An 18,472-nucleotide genomic window follows, 5' to 3' on the forward strand; every position below is an offset into this window, starting at 1 on the left:
TTGCTGTTGTGAAACTGGCAGTATTTGAGAAAATAATTGTTGCCTCATTCCTAATTTTGACAATGATCCACTGATGGGCTTTCCCAATTCTTGTATTTATTTCAGCTGTAACATAACTTAGTTTGTTTGCCATTACCTCTATGTTAGTAGCATCCAGTACTCCAGCTCCTAATCCAGTTCCACGCAAAACAGTTTCCAATACACCCCTTGGGGTTCTTTTCCTTATAGATTTTTCAATATACCCTAATTTTAACCATGCTGCCCCCCTTATGGAGTGTTTGTACATATGGGGCACATTGAGGTATGACACATTTAACCCAGTAAGGTCCAGCTCAATTTCCTTTAGAGATCGTACTGGTGATATAATAACTTGTTCCCTATGATCCAGTTTTACCATATGGTCCAGCTAATGGGTATCTTCTTGATTTTTGCATATTAGGTTCGATGACAATTATTTTAAAATTTAATTTTACCGAGATGTTTTGCAATTCATATTCACCTACTTGGGCAGGGATATTATGAAAATTAGTTAGACACTGATATTGTAATTGAACTTTAGGTTGTTTTTTAGTATATTCACTGCCCTGGCTTTCTTTAATCCATTCTGGGGGTCCCACTGGACCTATAGCCACCGGTCAAGATGTATTCGTACCATTTCCTGGTATTTGCAATTGTTGCCCTGAGGGAACAGTCAGTGTGCTGGGCCTTGATTCCCAGATTTGAAGCAGGTGAGGCTCATTAAGCCCCATTAACATCCTAATATCAATGTCCCCTCCTGGCTGCCAAGCAAACCCCAGGACCTTCAGTATCCCACATTTTGGGGTGAACATAGGGATCCCAAGAGGATTGACCCCTTGTTTCTGTGTGAGCTTAAGGCAGTCAATATTATATATTGTGACTTTTGGTCCTGTACAATTTCCCATCACAGTGTTAGAGTATCCAGTCACGAATGACAACCTAAATTGGGATGGGGCTTCTGGTGACCGCCCGCCAGCTGTTATGTTATAGTAATGGGCAAACCCCTTTTCCCCACACAAGCAACAGCTGGTGTGATTGAATTCTGATGGATCAATCTAACATTGTACCATCATCCAGAAATCATTTCTCCATACATGTACTGCATGAATGTCGACAGGCGTGCGAATAGGATTGTGTACCAGACAAATAACATATACCATAAAATACACACACACACACACAGTTGGGCCAGCAGCTTCTTTATCATTGTGCCCAGGTCACTGGTGTTCTTCTGCTGGTGCCAGCCTTCTCTTAGAACTCCGAGAGACAAAATACACAGTTTTCTAAGCCCCCCTTGGTGGGGCCAATTAGAGGTTACTGCTCGAAATCCCCTTTCCATGGTATAAACTGTGAAGAACAGAACCATTTTAACTTTGTCTTGTTTAGCCTTTTTGACCAGATTTCTACCTGGTGTACTGTTGGGCTGCCCTTTTATAGAATAGAATTATAGGACTGGAAGGGACCTCGAGAAGTCATCTAGTCCAGACCCCTGCACTCATGGCAGGAGTAAGTATTATCTAGGACAGAGATGGGCAAACTTTTTGGCCTGAGGGCCACATTGGGGTGCAAAACTGGATGGAGGGCCAGGTAGGGAAGACTGTGCCCCCCAAACAGCCTGGCCCCCGCCCCCCATCCAACCTCTCCCACTTCCCACCCCTTGACTGCCCCCCTCTGTGGCGGTTCAATGATGAGACAGAACACAGCTTTATGCAAGCAAGCAGGCTGGTCAGCTGAGATGGGCTGTTCTGCCCCCCCCGCCTTCCACCTTCTCCTTTTATTATATTTCTCCCCCCTAAGCATTACACACTGCTACCGCAAAAAGATACACAAAGGAATGTATGACGTTGATTAATATACTTATTTACCATCCTTTATCTACTACAATCCTGGTTCTCAGGCCTTGAGCCCAGGCTAAGAAAGCTTCCCACAGTTGCTGTCCCAACAATCAAGTTCTCATGGTTCATATCTAGCCCTTGTCCTTGGATAGAGCAATGTGTGCATTGCTCCTAGGAAACAGTCAGGGTGTGCCCCGCCTGCTTCCAGGTGGAATAGCTAAACATGAACCCTTCACCCCTCAGAACCCCCCACCCATCCAACCCTCCCTGCTCCCTGTCCTGACTGCCCCGACCCCTATTCACACTCCTGCCCCCTGACAGGCCCCCTGGGACCCCACCCCCTATCCAATCCCCTCTGTTCCCCATCCCCTGCCCCCCCATGAACCTCTGCCCTATTCAACTGCCCCTTGCTCCCTGTCCCCTGACTGCCCCCTGGGACCTCCTGCCCCATATCCAACCCCCCCGGCCCCGGCCCCCTTACCATGCCACTCAGAGCAGCATGTCCGGAGCCGCGCCGCCCAGCTGAAGCCAGAGGCGCTGCCCTGCAGGAGAGCGCCGCCCAAAGTGCTGGCGGTGCAGCGTGCTGAGTCTGCGGGGTAGGGGGAACAGCGGGGGAGGGGCCGGGGGGGAGCCTCCCCGGCAGGGAGCTCACGGGCCGGGCAGGATGGTCCCGCGGGCCGCATGTGGCCCGTGGGCTGTAGTTTGCCCACATCTGATCTAGACCATTCCTGACAGGTGTTTGTCTAACCTGCTCTTAAAAATCTCCAATGATGCAGATTCCACAACCTCCCTAGGCAATTTATTCCAGTGCTTAACCACCCTGACAGTTAGGAAGTTTTTCCTAATGTCCAACCTAAACAGCCCTTGCTGCAATTTAAGCCCATTGGTATCCTCAGAGGTTAAGAACAACAATTTTTCCCCCTCTGCCTTGTAACAACCTTTTAGGTACTTGAAAATGTTATCACATCCCCTCTCAGTCTTCTCTTCTCCAGACTAAACAAACCCAATTTTTTCAATCTTCCCTCATAGGTCACCTTGTAGTAGCTCCATCTAGGTTGCATTTCCCTAGTTTGTTTATGAGGTCATGCGAGACAGTATCAAAAGCTTTATTAAGGTCAAGATATACCATGTCACCTGCTTCTGCCCTATCCACAAGGCTTGTTACCCTGTCAAAGAAAGCTATCAGGTTGGTTTGACATGATTTGTTCTTGACAAATCTATGCTGACTGTTACTTATCACCTTATTAAATTCTAGATGTTTGCAAATTGATTACTTAATTATTTGTTCCATTATCTTTCCGGGTACAGAAGTTAAGCTGACTGGTCTGTAGTTCCCCAGGTTGTCCTTATTTCCCTTTTTATAGATGGGCACGATATTTGTCCTTTTCAAGTCTTCTGGAATCTCTTCTGTCTTCCATGACTTTTCAAAGATAATCGCTAATGTCATCTCCTTGAGTATTCTAAGATGCATTTCATCAGGCCCTGGTGACTTGAAGACATCTAACTTGTCTAAGTAATTTTTAACTTGTTCTTTCCCTATTTTAGCCTTTGGTCCTACCTCATTTTCACTGGCATTCACTTTGTTAGATGTCCAATCACCATCAACCTTCTTGGTGAAAACCAAATAAAAAAAGTCATTAAGCACCTCTGCCATTTCCACATTTTCTGTTATTGTTTTTCCCCCCTCATAGAGTAACGGACCTACCCTGTCCTTGGTCTTCCTCTTGCTTCTAATGTATTTGTAAAATGTTTTCTTGTTACCCTTTATGTCTCTAGCTAGTTTGATCTCGTTTTGTGCCTTGGTCTTTCTAATTTTGTCCCTGCATACAGTACTTGTTATTTGTTTATATTCATCCTTTCTAATTTGACCTAGTTTCCACTTTTTGTAGGACTTTTTTTTTATTTTTAGATTGTTGAAGATCTCCTGGTTAAGCCAGGGTGGTCTCTTGCCATACTTCCTATCTTTCCTATTCAGTGGGATAGTTTGCTCTTGTGCCTGTAATAATGTCTCTTTGAAAAACTGCCAACTGTCTTCAATTGTTTTTCCCCTTAGACTTGCTTCCCATGGGATCTTACCTGCCAATTCCCTGAGTTTGCTAAAGTCTGCCTTCTTGAAATCCATTGTCTTTATTTTGCTGTTCTCTCTCCTACCATTCCCTAGAATCATGAACTCTATCATTTCATGATCATTTTCACCCAAGCTCCCTTCCACTTTCAAATTCTCAACCAGTTCCTCCCTATTTGTCAAAATCAAATCTAGAACAGCCTGTCCCCTAGTAGCTTTCTCAACCTTCTGAAATAAAAAAATGGTCTCCAATACATTCCAAGAACTTGTTGGATAATCTGTGCCCTGTGGTGTTATTTTCCCAACAGATGTCTGGGTAGTTGAAGTCCCCCATCACCACCAAGTCCTGAGTTTGGATAATTTTGTTAGTTGTTTAAAAAAAGCCTCAGCCACCTCTTCTTCCTGGTTTGGTGGTCTGTAGTAGACCCCTACCATGACATCACCCTTGTTTTTTACCCCTTTTTTCCTTACCCAGAGTCTTTCAGCAAGTCTGTCTCCTATTTCCATCTCAACCTCAGTCCAAGTGTATATACATTTTTAATATATAAGGCAACACCTTCTCCCTTTTTTCCCTGTCTGTCCTTCCTGAACAAGCTGTACCCTTCTATACCAATCTTCCAGTCATGCGTATTATCCCACCAAGTCTCTGTGATGCCAACTATGTCATAGTTGTGTTTATTTACTAGCATTTCGAGTTCTTCCTGATTATTCCCCATACTTCTCCCCTTCCTATAAAGACATCTAAGATATTGATTTGATTTCCCCCAACCCCCAGTTCTGTCTTGTCTTTCCCTTATCCCAGATATAACAGCCCATGCGCCCCCCAAATTCCAAACCTTCTCCCAGGTCTCCATGTTTTTGACTTACCTGTGGGCTTTGGTCACCTACCCCCTTTGAACTCAGGGTATGTCTACACTACGGAATAAGGTCGAATTTATAGAAGTCAGTTTTTTAGAAATCGGTTTTATATATTCGAGTGTGTGTGTCCCCACAGAAAATGCTCTAAGTGCATTAACTCAGCGGAGCGCTTCCACAGTACCGAGGCTAGAGTCGACTTCCAGAGCATTGCACTGTGGATAGCTATCCCACAGTTCCCGCAGTCTCCGCTGCCCATTGGAATTCTGGGTTGAGATCCCAATGCCTGATGGGGCTAAAACATTGTCGCGGGTGGTTCTGGGTACGTATCGTCAGGCCCCCATTCCCTCCCTCCCTCCGTGAAAGCAAGGGCAGACAATCGTTTCGCGCCTTTTTTCCTGAGTTACCTGTGCAGACGCCATACCACGGCAAGCATGGAGCCCGCTCAGGTAACCGTCACCCTATGTCTCCTGGGTGCTGGCAGACGCGGTACGGCTTTGCTACACAGTAGCAGCAACCCCTTGCCTTCTGGCAGCAGACGGTGCAGTACGACTGGTAGCCGTCCTCGTCGTGTCCGAGGTGCTCCTGGCCACGTCGGCTGGGAGGACCTGGGCAGACATGGGCGCAGGGACTAAATTTGGAGTGACTTGACCAGGTCATTCTCTTTAGTCCTGCAGTCAGTCCTATTGAACCATCTTATGGTGAGCAGGCAGGCGATACGGATTGCTAGCAGTCGTACTGTACCATCTTCTGCCGGGCAGGCAAGAGATGAGGATTGCTAGCAGTCGTACTGTACCATCTTCTACCGGGCAGGCAAGAGATGAGGATGGCTAGTAGTCGTACTGTACCATCTTCTGCCGGGCAGGCAAGAGATGAGGATGGGTAGTAGTCGTACTGTACCATCTTCTGCCGAGCAGCCATGAGATGTGGATGGCATGCAGTCCTTCTGCACCGTCTGCTGCCAGCCAAAGATGTAAAAGATAGATGGAGTGGATCAAAACAAGAAATAGACAAGATTTGTTTTGTACTCATTTTCTTCCTCCCCGTCTAGGGGACTCATTCCTCTAGGTCACACTGCAGTCACTCACAGAGAAGGTGCAGCGAGGTAAATCTAGCCATGTATCAATCAGAGGCCAGGCTAACCTCCTTGTTCCAATAAGAACAATAACTTAGGTGCACCATTTCTTATTGGAACTCTCCGTGAAGTCCTGCCTGAAATACTCCTTGATGTAAAGACACCCCCTTTGTTGATTTTAGCTCCCTGAAGCCAACCCTGTAAGCCATGTCATCAGTCGCCCCTCCCTCCGTCAGAGCAACGGCAGACAATCGTTCTGCGCCTTTTTTCTGTGCGGATGCCATACCAAGGCAAGCATGGAGGCCGCTCAGCTCACTTTGGCAATTAGGAGCACATTAAACACCACACGCATTATCCAGCAGTATATGCAGCACCAGAACCGGGCAAAGCGATACCGGGCGAGGAGGCGACGTCAGCGCGGGCACGTGAGTGATCAGGACATTGACACAGATTTCTCTGAAAGCATGGGCCCTGCCAATGCATGCATCATGGTGCTAATGGGGCAGGTTCATGCTGTGGAACGCCGATTCTGGGCTCGGGAAACAAGCACAGACTGGTGGGACCGCATAGTGTTGCAGGTCTGGGACGATTCTCAGCGGCTGCAAAACTTTCGCATGCGTAAGGGCACTTTCATGGAACTTTGTGACTTGCTTTCCCCTGCCCTGAGGCGCATGAATACCAAGATGAGAGCAGCCCTCACAGTTGAGAAGCGAGTGGCGATAGCCCTGTGGAAGCTTGCAACGCCAGACAGCTACCGGTCAGTTGGGAATCAATTTGGAGTGGGCAAATCTACTGTGGGGGCTGCTGTGATGCAAGTAACCCACGCAATCAAAGATCTGCTGATATCAAGGGTAGTGACCCTGGGAAATGTGCAGGTCATAGTGGATGGCTTTGCTGCAATGGGATTCCCTAACTGTGGTGAGGCCATAGGCGGAACCCATATCCCTATCTTGGCACCAGAGCACCAAGCCGCCGAGTACATAAACCGCAAGGGGTACCTTTCAATAGTGCTGCAAGCACTGGTGGATCACAAGGGACATTTCACCAACATCAACGTGGGATGGCCGGGAAAGGTGCATGATGCTCGCATCTTCAGGAACTCTGGTCTGTTTCAAAAGCTGCAGGAAGGGACTTTATTCCCAGACCAGAAAATAACTGTTGGGGATGTTGAAATGCCTATATGTATCCTTGGGGACCCAGCCTACCCCTTAATGCCATGGCTCATGAAGCCGTACACAGGCAGCCTGGACAGTAGTCAGGAGCTGTTCAACTACAGGCTGAGCAAGTGCAGAATGGTGGTAGAATGTGCATTTGGACGTTTAAAGGCGCGCTGGCGCAGTTTACTGACTCGCTTAGACCTCAGCGAAACCAATATTCCCATTGTTATTACTGCTTGCTGTGTGCTCTACAATATCTGTGAGAGTAAGGGGGAGATGTTTATGATGGGGTGGGAGGTTGAGGCAAATCGCCTGGCTGCTGGTTACGCGCAGCCAGATACCAGGGCGGTTAGAAGAGCACAGGAGGGCGCGGTACGCATCAGAGAAGCTTTGAAAACCAGTTTCATGACTGGCCAGGCTACGGTGTGAAAGTTCTGTTTGTTTCTCCTTGATGAAACCCCCCACCCCTTGGTTCACTCTACTTCCCTGTAAGCTAACCACCCGCCCCTCCTCCCTTCAATCACCGCTTGCAGAGGCAATAAGGTCATTGTTGCTTCACATTCATGCATTCTTTATTCATTCATCACACAAATAGGGGGATGACTACCAATTTAGCCCAGGAGGGGTGCTGGAGGAGGGAAGGAAAATGCCACACAGCACTTTAAGCAGAGCACTTTAAAAGTTTACAACTTTAAAATTTATTGAATGACAGCCTTCTTTTTTTTTGGGCAATCCTCTGTGGTGAAGTGGCTGGTTGGCCGGAGGCCCCCCCACTGCGTTCTTGGGCGTCTGGGTGTGGAGGCTATGGAACTTGGGGAGGAGGGCAGTTGGTTACAGAGGGGCTGCAGTGGCAGTCTGTGCTCCAGGTGCCTTTGCTGCAGCTCAACCATACACTGGAGCATACTGGTTTGGTCCTCCAGCAGCCTCAGCATTGAATCCTGCCTCCTCTCATCACGCTGCCGCCACATTTGAGCTTCAGCCCTCTCTTCAGCCCGCCACTTACTCTCTTCAGCCCGCCACCTCTCCTCCCGGTCATTTTGTGCTTTCCTGCACTCTGACATTATTTGCCTCCACGTATTCGTCTGTGCTCTGTCAGTATGGGAGGACAGCATGAGCTCGGAGAACATTTCATCGCGAGTGCGTTTTTTTTTCTTTCTAAGCTTCACTAGCCTCTGGGAAGGAGAAGATCCTGTGATCATTGAAACACATGCAGCTGGTGGAGAAATAAAAGGGACAGCGGTATTTAAAAAGACACATTTTATAAAACAGTGGCTACACTGTTTCAGGGTAAACCTTGCTGTTAACATTACATACATAGCACATGTGCTTTCGTTACAAGGTCACATTTTGCCTCCCCCCACCGCGTGGCTACCCCCTCAACCCTCCCCCCTCCCCGTGGCTAACAGCGGGGAACATTTCTGTTTAGCCACAGGCAAACAGCCCAGCAGGAATGGGCTCCTCTGAGTGTCCCCTGAAGAAAAGCACTCTATTTCAACCAGGTGACCATGAATTATATCTCACTCTCCTGAGGATAACACAGAGAGATAAAAAACAGATGTTGTTTGAATGCCAGCAAACATACACTGCAATGCTTTGTTCTACAATGATTCCCGAGTACGTGTTACTGGCCTGGAGTGGTAAAGTGTCCTACCATGAAGGATGCAATAAGGCTGCCCTCCCCAGAAACCTTTTGCAAAGGCTTTGGGAGTACATCCAGGAGAACCGCGAATGCCAGGGCAAAGTAATCCTTTCACATGCTTGCTTTTAAACCATGTATAGTATTTTAAAAGGTACACTCACCAGAGGTCCCTTCTCCGCCTGCTGGGTCCAGGAGGCAGCCTTGGGTGGGTTCGGGGGGTACTGGCTCCAGGTCCAGGGTGAGAAACAGTTCCTGGCTGTCGGGAAAACCGGTTTCTCCGCTTGCTTGCTGTGAGCTATCTACAACCTCATCATCATCATCATCTTCTTCGTCCCCAAAACCTGCTTCCGTGTTGCCTCCATCTCCATTGAAGGAGTCAAACAACACGGCTGGGGTAGTGGTGGCTGAACCCCCTGAAATGGCATGCAGCTCATCATAGAAGCGGCATGTTTGGGGCTCTGACCCGGAGCGGCCGTTCGCCTCTCTGGTTTTCTGGTAGGCTTGCCTCAGCTCCTTCAGTTTCACGCAGCACTGCTTCGGGTCCCTGTTATGGCCTCTGTCCTTCATGCCCTGGGAAATTTTGACAAAGGTTTTGGCATTTCGAAAACTGGAACGGAGTTCTGATAGCACGGATTCCTCTCCCCAAACAGCGATCAGATCCCGTACCTCCCGTTCGGTCCATGCTGGAGCTCTTTTGCGATTCTGGGACTCCATCATGGTCACCTCTGCTGATGAGCTCTGCATGGTCACCTGCAGCTTGCCATGCTGGCCAAACAGGAAATGAGATTCAAAAGTTCGCGGTTCTTTTCCTGTCTACCTGGCCAGTGCATCTGAGTTGAGAGTGCTGTCCAGAGCGGTCACAATGGAGCACTCTGGGATAGCTCCCAGAGGCCAATACCATTGAATTGTGTCCACAGTACCCCAAATTCGAGCCGGCAAGGCCGATTTAAGCGCTAATCCACTTGTCAGGGGTGGAGTAAGGAAATCGATTTTAAGAGCCCTTTAAGTCGAAATAAAGGGCTTCATCGTGTGGACGGGTGCAGGTTTACATCGATTTAATGCTGCTAAATTTGACCTAAAGTCCTAGTGTAGACCAGGGCCTAGTTTAAAGCCCACCTCACCAGGTTAGCCAGTCTGTATCCAAATATGCTCTTCCCCTTCCTCGATAGGTGGACCCCATCTCTGCTTAGCAGTCCTTCTTCCTGGAACAGTATCCCATGGTCAAGGAAGCTGAAGCCCTCCTGGCGATACCATCCTCACAGCCAGGCATTCACCTCCAGGATGCACCTGTCTCTGCCTGAGCCCCTACCCTTGACCAGAAGGATCGAAGAGAACACCACCTGTGCACTGAACTCTTTCACCCATACTCCCAGAGCCCTGTAGTCACTTCTGATTTGCTGAGGGTCATACCTCACAGTATCATTAGTGCCCACATGGATGAGTAGCATGGGATAGCAGTCAGAGGGCCGGATGATCCTTGACAATCTTTCCATAACGTTTCGGATATGGGCCCCTGGCGGGCAGCATACCTCCCGGGATGCCATGTCAGGGTGATAGATGGATGCCTCCATCCCCCTCAGAAGAGGGGCACCAACCACCACTACTCTACGTTACCTCCTGGGAGTGGTGGCTGTGATCCTCCCAGCCTTGGGGGTACACGGCTTCTCCTCCTCCACCTTTGGGGGTGATTCCTCATTGCTCGTTCCCAGGGCAGCATATCTGTTTTCCATCACCATGGTGGGTGGGTTGGGAGCAGAGCCGTATTAAGACCGTTAGAGGCCCTAAGCACTGAAAAGATTATGGTGCCCCCCCATATGTAATTCAAAATAAAAATAATACTATACCGTAAAATAAAATTTTATTTTTCAAAATGACACAAAACTTACATGTATGCTGAAATTAAAATAGCTTCTTTCTAGATTTTCTGATTGCAAAATTCTGGATAAGTTCATCGAAGCTAACTTGATGAAGCATGTCCGCTTCCATACACAATAGGGAAAGTGAATCAAGTCTGTCCTGACACATTGTTGTTCTCTGAGGGTTTTTTATTCTTTTCGGATGAGAAAAAGAGCATTCTGCGGAGCAGTTAGTAATTATCAATGTTAGAAAAATACGTCGTAAGAACTCTACATTTGGAAATACACATTGTATTCCGTCTTTCAGTATTGTGTCATGAAGATCAATGTGATTGAATTTCATTTTTCCTGTTTCATTAAACGTTGCGCGCATATAACTGTGGAACTGCCGTACTTCTCCACAGAGATTCATGTTCAAGTCAACAGGGTATGAGTCAACTAGCTTTTGGGAACCTTGTGAATATTGTTAGTCAGATAAGTCCATATCATTTAGAAAAGAAAATCTACTTGATACTTCTTTGTACACTTCACCTCTCCTTTTCATATGAGCTTCAAGTGTATCAATTATAGCGTAGTAAGTAGATACGTGAAATTTGTCTCTAGGATTTGATGCTGTTTCTGTTGCACTGCTATCATTTGCTTGTTTTTTTCCTGATTCGCTTGAGGGACTGGGCTTCTTTGTAGTTAGTATCAGGCAAGATATCTTTTGATATGTTTTTAAATCTTTCGAAATCATTCCTCAAAGTGTGTAAGTGGTCCGCTAATGATTGACAGAGGTCTGCACATGTTTTCAAATCCAATTCTTTTTCTTGGAGAGCTTGACTTGTGTGGTAAAAGTGTTGTAAAATCTCATTCCACATGAATACAAACTCTAGTTCTTGCATCTTGTTTGCAATGTTTTCTGCCTCTCGTCTAGTTTCTCCCTTTTGTGATTGGTCTTCGGCTATACTTTCTAATGCATCCACAATCTTTGAGTGGGACTCCAGAACTGCACTTGTTGCCACGGCATGTGCCTCCCAGCGAGTATTAGAAAGAGATTTCAACACACGATCATTGCCCAAATGTGTTTGAAGAACTGCCCATCGGTGTGTTGAGGCAGAGAAAAATGTATAAAGTAACTGGACTGTTGAGAAAAAACTTACTGCCACCGGACAACAATCAACAGCACTGCGGCCAAAAAGATTGAGAGAGTGTCCAGCACATGGTATGAATATGGCACATTTGTTCTGTTCTAAAAGCTTCTTCTGCATTCCTTGATAACGCCCTGACATGTTGGCAGCGTTGTCGTAAGATTGACCTCTGCACTTTGAGAAATCTATTTTGCAAACTTGGCACAGATAATGCAGTACTTGATTTGCCATTTCTTCACCAGTGTGGCTTTTCAAATTGAGGAACGTTATAAATTGTTCAACTGGTTTTCCATCTGTGGGAGACACATATCTTAGTACAATACTCAGTTGATCAATATGTGAAAGATCAGGTGTAGAGTCGACAGGTAAACTGAAGTACCCATCAATACTTATTTCATCCACAATAGCTGAACGAACTTTGTCACTCATTAGACCAATGAATTCATCACATATTGTCTTGGATAAGTATGATGGGTTACCTTTGCCAGCATTCCCATATTTTGAGATATGGCCCACTCAGTTGGTTAGGTTTCATCCTGCCCCTTATCTCAGTTATCTGAACTAAAAAAAAAAACAAATTACATAATGTACACTATATATATATATATAAAAGGAAAAAAAAAGAATCAAGTACGTATAACTCAGAAGAATATATCAATAATAAAACAAATTTATTGCAATACATGACAGGATCTTATTTCCTCGCACTATTTCGATCTACGTTAGTAGGACGCCCCCTGGTTTAGGTGGGGATAAGTAATAAAAAGAGAACAGAAAAATGGGGGAAGACTGTGTAGTGGAGCGTAAGGAAGTCTAACAAGGTTCTGATTTTTCCCATGATGACTACTTCGATGCTTTTTTTGAAATATCAAATTTTTTCCAAAAAAAATCTAATTTTTTTGGATGCCCCCTGCTTTGCTGGTGCCCTAAGCACGTGTTTAGTCTGCCTATTGGGTAATCCAGCCCTGGTTGGGAGTAGGGGTGGAGCACTGCCTACTGCCAGAAGTAACCAGGAGCCAGTTGTTAGGATATAGATATTCAGGTCTGGCTGCAAAGACCTATACTTTAAGAATTTAAATGTATTCTTACCACTTAGCTAGTTATAGAGGTACAAAAGAAAGAATCAAAATCACTGTCTGACTGTATAGGGCCTTTTCTCACTGTGACAGTCTGAGGCCCTGTTCTTAGGCTAAGACCTCTGGCTAAGCAGCAGAGGCAGCCATAAGCTGGGAAGTGAATGGTCACCTCCTTACATTCCAAACTAGTCACATTGAAAGAAGGTGCTATTGGGCTGTTAGGAATACAATCCTGTCCTGATAGTGCCTGTCACCTCCAGAGAAAGGGAAGTGCCTAAAAGATGTAAAAGGAAACTTAGTTTGATAGCATCCTGTCTGGCAAGAACTCACTTATCAATAGCTGGGATGTGAAATCCTCACTTCTGTATTGTTTTGTCATTATAGTTCCCACTTTGCTATTGTTTGTCTGTTTGTATAATCTCTGCCTGGTTCTGTGATTGTTTCTGTCTGCTGTATAATTAATTTTGCTGGGTGTGAACCAATTAAGGTGGTGGGATATAATTGGTTAAATAATCAAGTTACAAAATGTTAGGATTGGTTAGTTACATTTCAGTAAAATGATTGGTTAAGGTATAGCTAAACAGAACTCAAGTTTTACTATATAGTCTGCAGTCAGTCAGGAAGTAAGGGGGAGGAATGGGAACAGGGAACGGGAGTGGGGGAATTGGAATTATGTTTTGCTAAACGGGGGGAACAGGAAATGGAAACAGGGACACAGGCAAGGCTCTGTGGTGTCAGAGCTGGGAAGGGGGACACTAAGGAAGGAAATTGGAATTGCTGGAAGTTCTCCCCAATAAACATTGAATTGTTTGCACCTTTGGACTTTGGGTATTGTTGCTCTCTGTTCATGCGAGAAGGACTAGGGAAGTAAGCGGGCGAAGGAATAAGCCCTCTAACACCAGTGTCCTCCCTGTGATAGAGCCATATCCTCCTCCCCCTGTGGTGTGACAGCAGTCCTCTATAGCTGGATAGTGTCCTCAGCCTTGGATGTCTCCACATGACTACTCTTGAGGAATTCCTCGTGGGCACGGATGCTCCTCAGCCTAGCCACCTCCTCCTGTAGCTCTCCCATCTGCTTCCTGAGAGATTCCACCAGCAGGCACATTTCACACTGGATGGTCCCCCCAGCCTGGCTTTCTGAGAGTGGGAAATCTGCAAATCCACACCAGGATCTGGGCAGAGGCATCCATGGTTAGCTTGTCTGTCTGGATACAGGCGCAGGTGGAGGAGACGGGAGCAGTGTTGGCATTGGTGATGCAGCCCTTCCTAACCATAGCGATTATATTATGTCTCCCTCCCACAAACTCCCTTGTTCGCGGTCTCCTGTTCCCTAGCTCCCCTTGGTCGCTTAGCCTCTGGCTGTTAAGGCCTTCTCTCCTAGGTCAGCTCTACCAGCTCGTTAATTACACAGCGGAAGGGTGATCACAAGGCTCACTGAGGCTGATCAAAGATGATCAAGGATGATCCAGGGAACAAAGACTCGAAACAGTCCCCAGACACACAATCCCAATTGACTCTGTAACTGAAATAACCTGAAAGAGAAAGAAAAACAAACAGCCAAACAAACTCACTCACCCCAAGATTAGTACTGACTGACCCCAACTGGCTAGACACAGAAGGGGATTTTATGAGGGATCAGCAAGAGGACCAGACCCTAAGCTGCATCTGGGAACGAGGATGGCACCTGACCCAGACAGTGAGGCTGAACAACAAAGGCCACAGGTCTGAGGTATGTGAGGACGGCCTGTACTGCGTGGTCAGGGAGCCTCAGAGCCAAGAAGAGCTGTGGCAGTTGCTGGTTCCTTGGAAGTACAGGAGAGGCCTGCTACGATTAGCCTACTCAGTGCCCTGGGCAGGGCACCTAGGCAGGGAGAAGACCCTACAGTGGGTGGCACAGTGGTTCTTCTGGCTCGGCATCACCACGAGGTACGGAACTGTGGCAAGGCCTGCCTGCAGTGTCAACGCACCAGGCCAAAAAGGGTACCGAAGGCCCCCTTGATACCACTCCCTGGGGTTGGGGTGCCATTTGAACGAATTGGTCTAGATCTCGTAGGACACTTGGGAAAAAGTGGTTCTGGGTGTCAGTATATACTGGTGGTGGTGGATTACATGACTAGGTGTGAAGAAGTGGGACTGTTCTTAATGTTTTCTCTGAATATTGTGGGGGTGCCTCAGTTTCCCCTATGCAGTTCTTAAGTATCTAGGTGGTGGGATAAGGGTGTATGATCATTGCAGAGCCCTAGAGGGCAGGTGTGTACAGGGGTCTGGACACAGAGAATGGCCGACACCCTGTTTCCTGGCAACTGGTGGCCTGGCCCTTCCCCCCTACAAGGTGATAACTAAAGGGTTGAAGACAAAGAGATCAGGTGACCTCCTGGCCCGGGAAAGGGACAAAGCCCAGAGGAGGAGGGGCTGGAGAGAGTTTCAGTTTGGGACTGGCTGGGGACGAGGAGTGAAGTGCAGACGTGGTTGTCTGGCTCACTCCTACCTCCCCTCCCCCCCATGGACTGGCTGCGAGGTCCTGTTCTCTGTACCTACAAGCTCTGTTTTAGACCACATTTGTGTCATCTAATAAAACTCTGTTTTACTGGCTGGCTAAGAGTCACGTCTGACTGTGAAGTTGGGGTGCAGGACCCTCTGGCTTCCCCAGGACCCCGCCTGGGCGGACTCGCTGTGGGAAGCGCATGGAGGGGCAGAGGATGCTGAATGCTCCGAGGTCAGACCCAGGAAGGTGGAAGCTGTGTGAGCTTTTTGCCCTGCAGACAGTCTGCTCACAGACAGAAGACTTCACCAGAGTCCTGCCTGGCTTCGTAGGGAGCAGTTCCAGAGCATCGCCCAGGGACTCCACGACACTAGATATCCCGAAGCTGTCCCGTTATGGAATGGCTCAGCCCCTACCATAGCAGCCGAGCTTCTAAAAATCTTCTCCCACGTGGGGATACCCAGGGAGATTCTGACCAACCAAGGAACCAACGTCTCGTCCAAACTGATGTCGGAGTTGTGCTGGTTGTTGAATATCCGAGCACTTAAGACCTCCGTACACCATCCGCAGACAGATGGCTTGGTGGAAAGGTTTAACAGGACATTGAAATCCATGCTAAGGAAGTTCATAGATGACAACCCGTGACACTGGGACAAGCTACTACCAACCTTATTGTTTGCTGTACGGGACGTCCCCAGGCCTCCACAGGCTTCTCACCTTTCAAGCTACTTTATGGGAGACAGCCATGGAGGATCCTTGACCTCCTGAAGGAGACCAGGGAAGAGCAGGGATCCTTGGTCATGGGGTAACTTCCCTTCATACTTTAACTATGCGAACAACTCCAGAAGTTGGGAGTGTTCAGGTGGGCAAATCTACTGCCAGTGCAACAGACCCAAGCCCACCAATACAACTGAGGGGTGAGGCTGCGCTCTTTTGAACCCAGGGCTAGTGTTCTGCTCCTGCTACCTTCAGCCGAATCCAAGCTGCTTGCTAAATGGCAGGGCCCTTTCAATGTGGTCCGACAGGTAGGGCCAGTGGACTATAAAGTACGGCTACTGGGAAGAAGGAAGGAAGTCTGGACTTACCATGTGAACCTCCTGAAGGAGTGGAAAACTCAGGAAGGGCTGCTGATCACCCTGTATCCCCCAGAACTGGAGCTAGGTCTCTTGGCCAGTGACCCCGTCAACACCCATCATGGTCAGGGCAGAACTGGACCCAAGGCAACAGAGGGAGCTGCAACAACTAGTCCAGGCCTTCCCCACTGTGTTATCGACCCACCCAGGGCAGCCTAGACTGGTAAGTCACCACATCACCACCCACGTCAAAGGGTCCGTGAGAACCACCGACCCCTACCGAAGAAGATGTGGGATGTGGTCCAAAATGAGCTCCAGACTATGCTAGACATGAGAGTAATAGAAAAATTGCGGAGCGAGTGGAGAAGTTTCATTGTGCTGGTCCCAAAGCCAGATGGGACCATACAATTTTGCATAGACTTTCAAAAAGTGAATGCGATCTTACGATTCTATGCTTATCCCATACCACGGGTAGACGATTTCCTCGAGTGACTGGGTAATGGCAATTTCATCTCAACGCTAGACTTGACAAAGGGGTGTTGGTAAATTCCCTTGACCCCGGCTTCCTATGAGAAGACAGCCTTCCCTACCCCATTTGGATTGTACCACTTAGTTACCATGCCTTTTGGTCTACGTGGGACTGCTGCCACATTCCAACAACTCATGGACCAGCTGTTGCAACCCCACCGCCAATATGAAGTGGCCTACATAGATGATATAGTGGTGTACAGTCATACGTGAGAGGAACACCTCTGATACCTCAAGTCCATGCTATAAGCCCTGGGGGAAGCTGGACTCACGGCCAACCCTGCTAAATGTCACCTCAGACAATTGGAAGTAACTTACCTGGGATACACCATGGGGTGACGGACCCTGCATCCACTTGTGGACAAGGTACAAGCTCTGCAGGACTGCCTGATGCCAACAACAAAGAGACAGGTATGCTAATTCTTAGGCTTGGCAGGGTACTACCGCTGCTTTGTGCTGGATTTCGCAACACTCGCGGCACCCTTGTCAGACCTAACCAAGAGCTCCCAACCCCGAAAGATCCAATGGTCAGCAGAATGTGAGAGAGCCTTCCAGGATCTAAAGGACTGACTGACTACGGCATCAGTCCTATTTTACCCAGACTTCGCTAAACCCTTTATACTTCAGACGGATGCATCCAAAGTGGGGCTGGGAGCAGTGTTGTTCCAGAAGATCAAGGGAGAAGAACATCCAGTCCTCTTTTTGAGCCAAAAGTTGTTTCCCCAGGAGCAGAGGTATTCAACCATAGAGAAGGAGGCCTTGGTGGTAAAGTGGCTGGTCAATGCACTAAGATACTACCTGCTGGGGAACCCCTTCCAGGTTGTCACAGATTATTCATCACTCCAGTGGCTCAACACTATGAAAGATACCAATGCTTGAATTATGAGGTGGTACCTATTGCTCCAGCCCTATGACTTCAAAGTAGCCCATTGACCAGGTAGGGCACACGCAAATGTGGACTTTTGCTCCCAGGCGGGAAGTGAGGAAGGAAAAGAGGGACCACCACCGGACACCCTCTTAAAAGGGTGTGTGTGTGACGGGGCACACTTGCCCCACACTGATACTGTGAGGGTTAAATCTACTCTCTGGGCCAAGGAGGCCACGACTTGGCCCTGCTGGTCATGCTCCGGCTGGAGACTAGGTATAAAAGGGAGCAGCTCGACTCATTCAGGGCTGACCACCCAAGAGGGTAATAACCTCTGCGTTTTCAGCTGGGGTTAACTCTTCACATACCTCAGCACTCTGGAGAGAAGTGTTGCTATGGCGTTCAGCCATCAAATCAGTTAGAGGGGCAGTCTGAGGATCCTCCTCTGCACAGCATGGCATGTTTACAATGGCTTCTCCATTGTCATCTGCTTTTAACCTGCTTATCACCAGTCTGTGGAGCAACCTTGATGCAGGACCTTTGCGTATTCTAGGTAACATTGGTAACCCTTTCCACAGCCTTCCTGCCTGGGTTCTGCATTTTGTACCTTTCTACAGGGAGTAACACCAGCTCCAAGCCCCCTGCATCAACTGATCATTCACACACATTGCGACTACACCAGGCTATCTGAGCAGCTTAGCTCTTTGTGAGGATTTTCTGAACTATGTCCATCATAGTCTTTAAAGCTTCCCCAAACTTTTGCACAAGTTCAGCCATCAGCTCCCCCTCTGCCTCAGAGCCACCCTGCAGGGACTCTC

At 47.8% G+C, this 18,472-nt stretch overlaps 1 protein-coding gene across 1 annotated transcript in view; it reads left to right on the forward strand.

The window, feature by feature from the left end:
• Window positions 1-16,924: 16,924 nt before the first annotated feature.
• The window catches only part of LOC311522719 (uncharacterized protein), a gene marked incomplete at its 5' end in the record, with an annotated part of 82,899 nt that continues 81,351 nt past the window's right edge, over window positions 16,925-18,472 (forward strand). Inside the window, one exon of the mRNA XM_084632207.1 lies at window positions 16,925-16,998. Coding sequence (XP_084488333.1) covers window positions 16,925-16,998 — 74 coding nt within the window. The remainder of the gene's footprint in view (window positions 16,999-18,472) is intronic.

The sequence above is a fragment of the Lepidochelys olivacea genome, assembly GCF_965140295.1.
Source record: "Lepidochelys olivacea isolate rLepOli2 genome assembly, chromosome: 6".
Taxonomy (NCBI): Eukaryota; Metazoa; Chordata; order Testudines; family Cheloniidae; genus Lepidochelys; species Lepidochelys olivacea.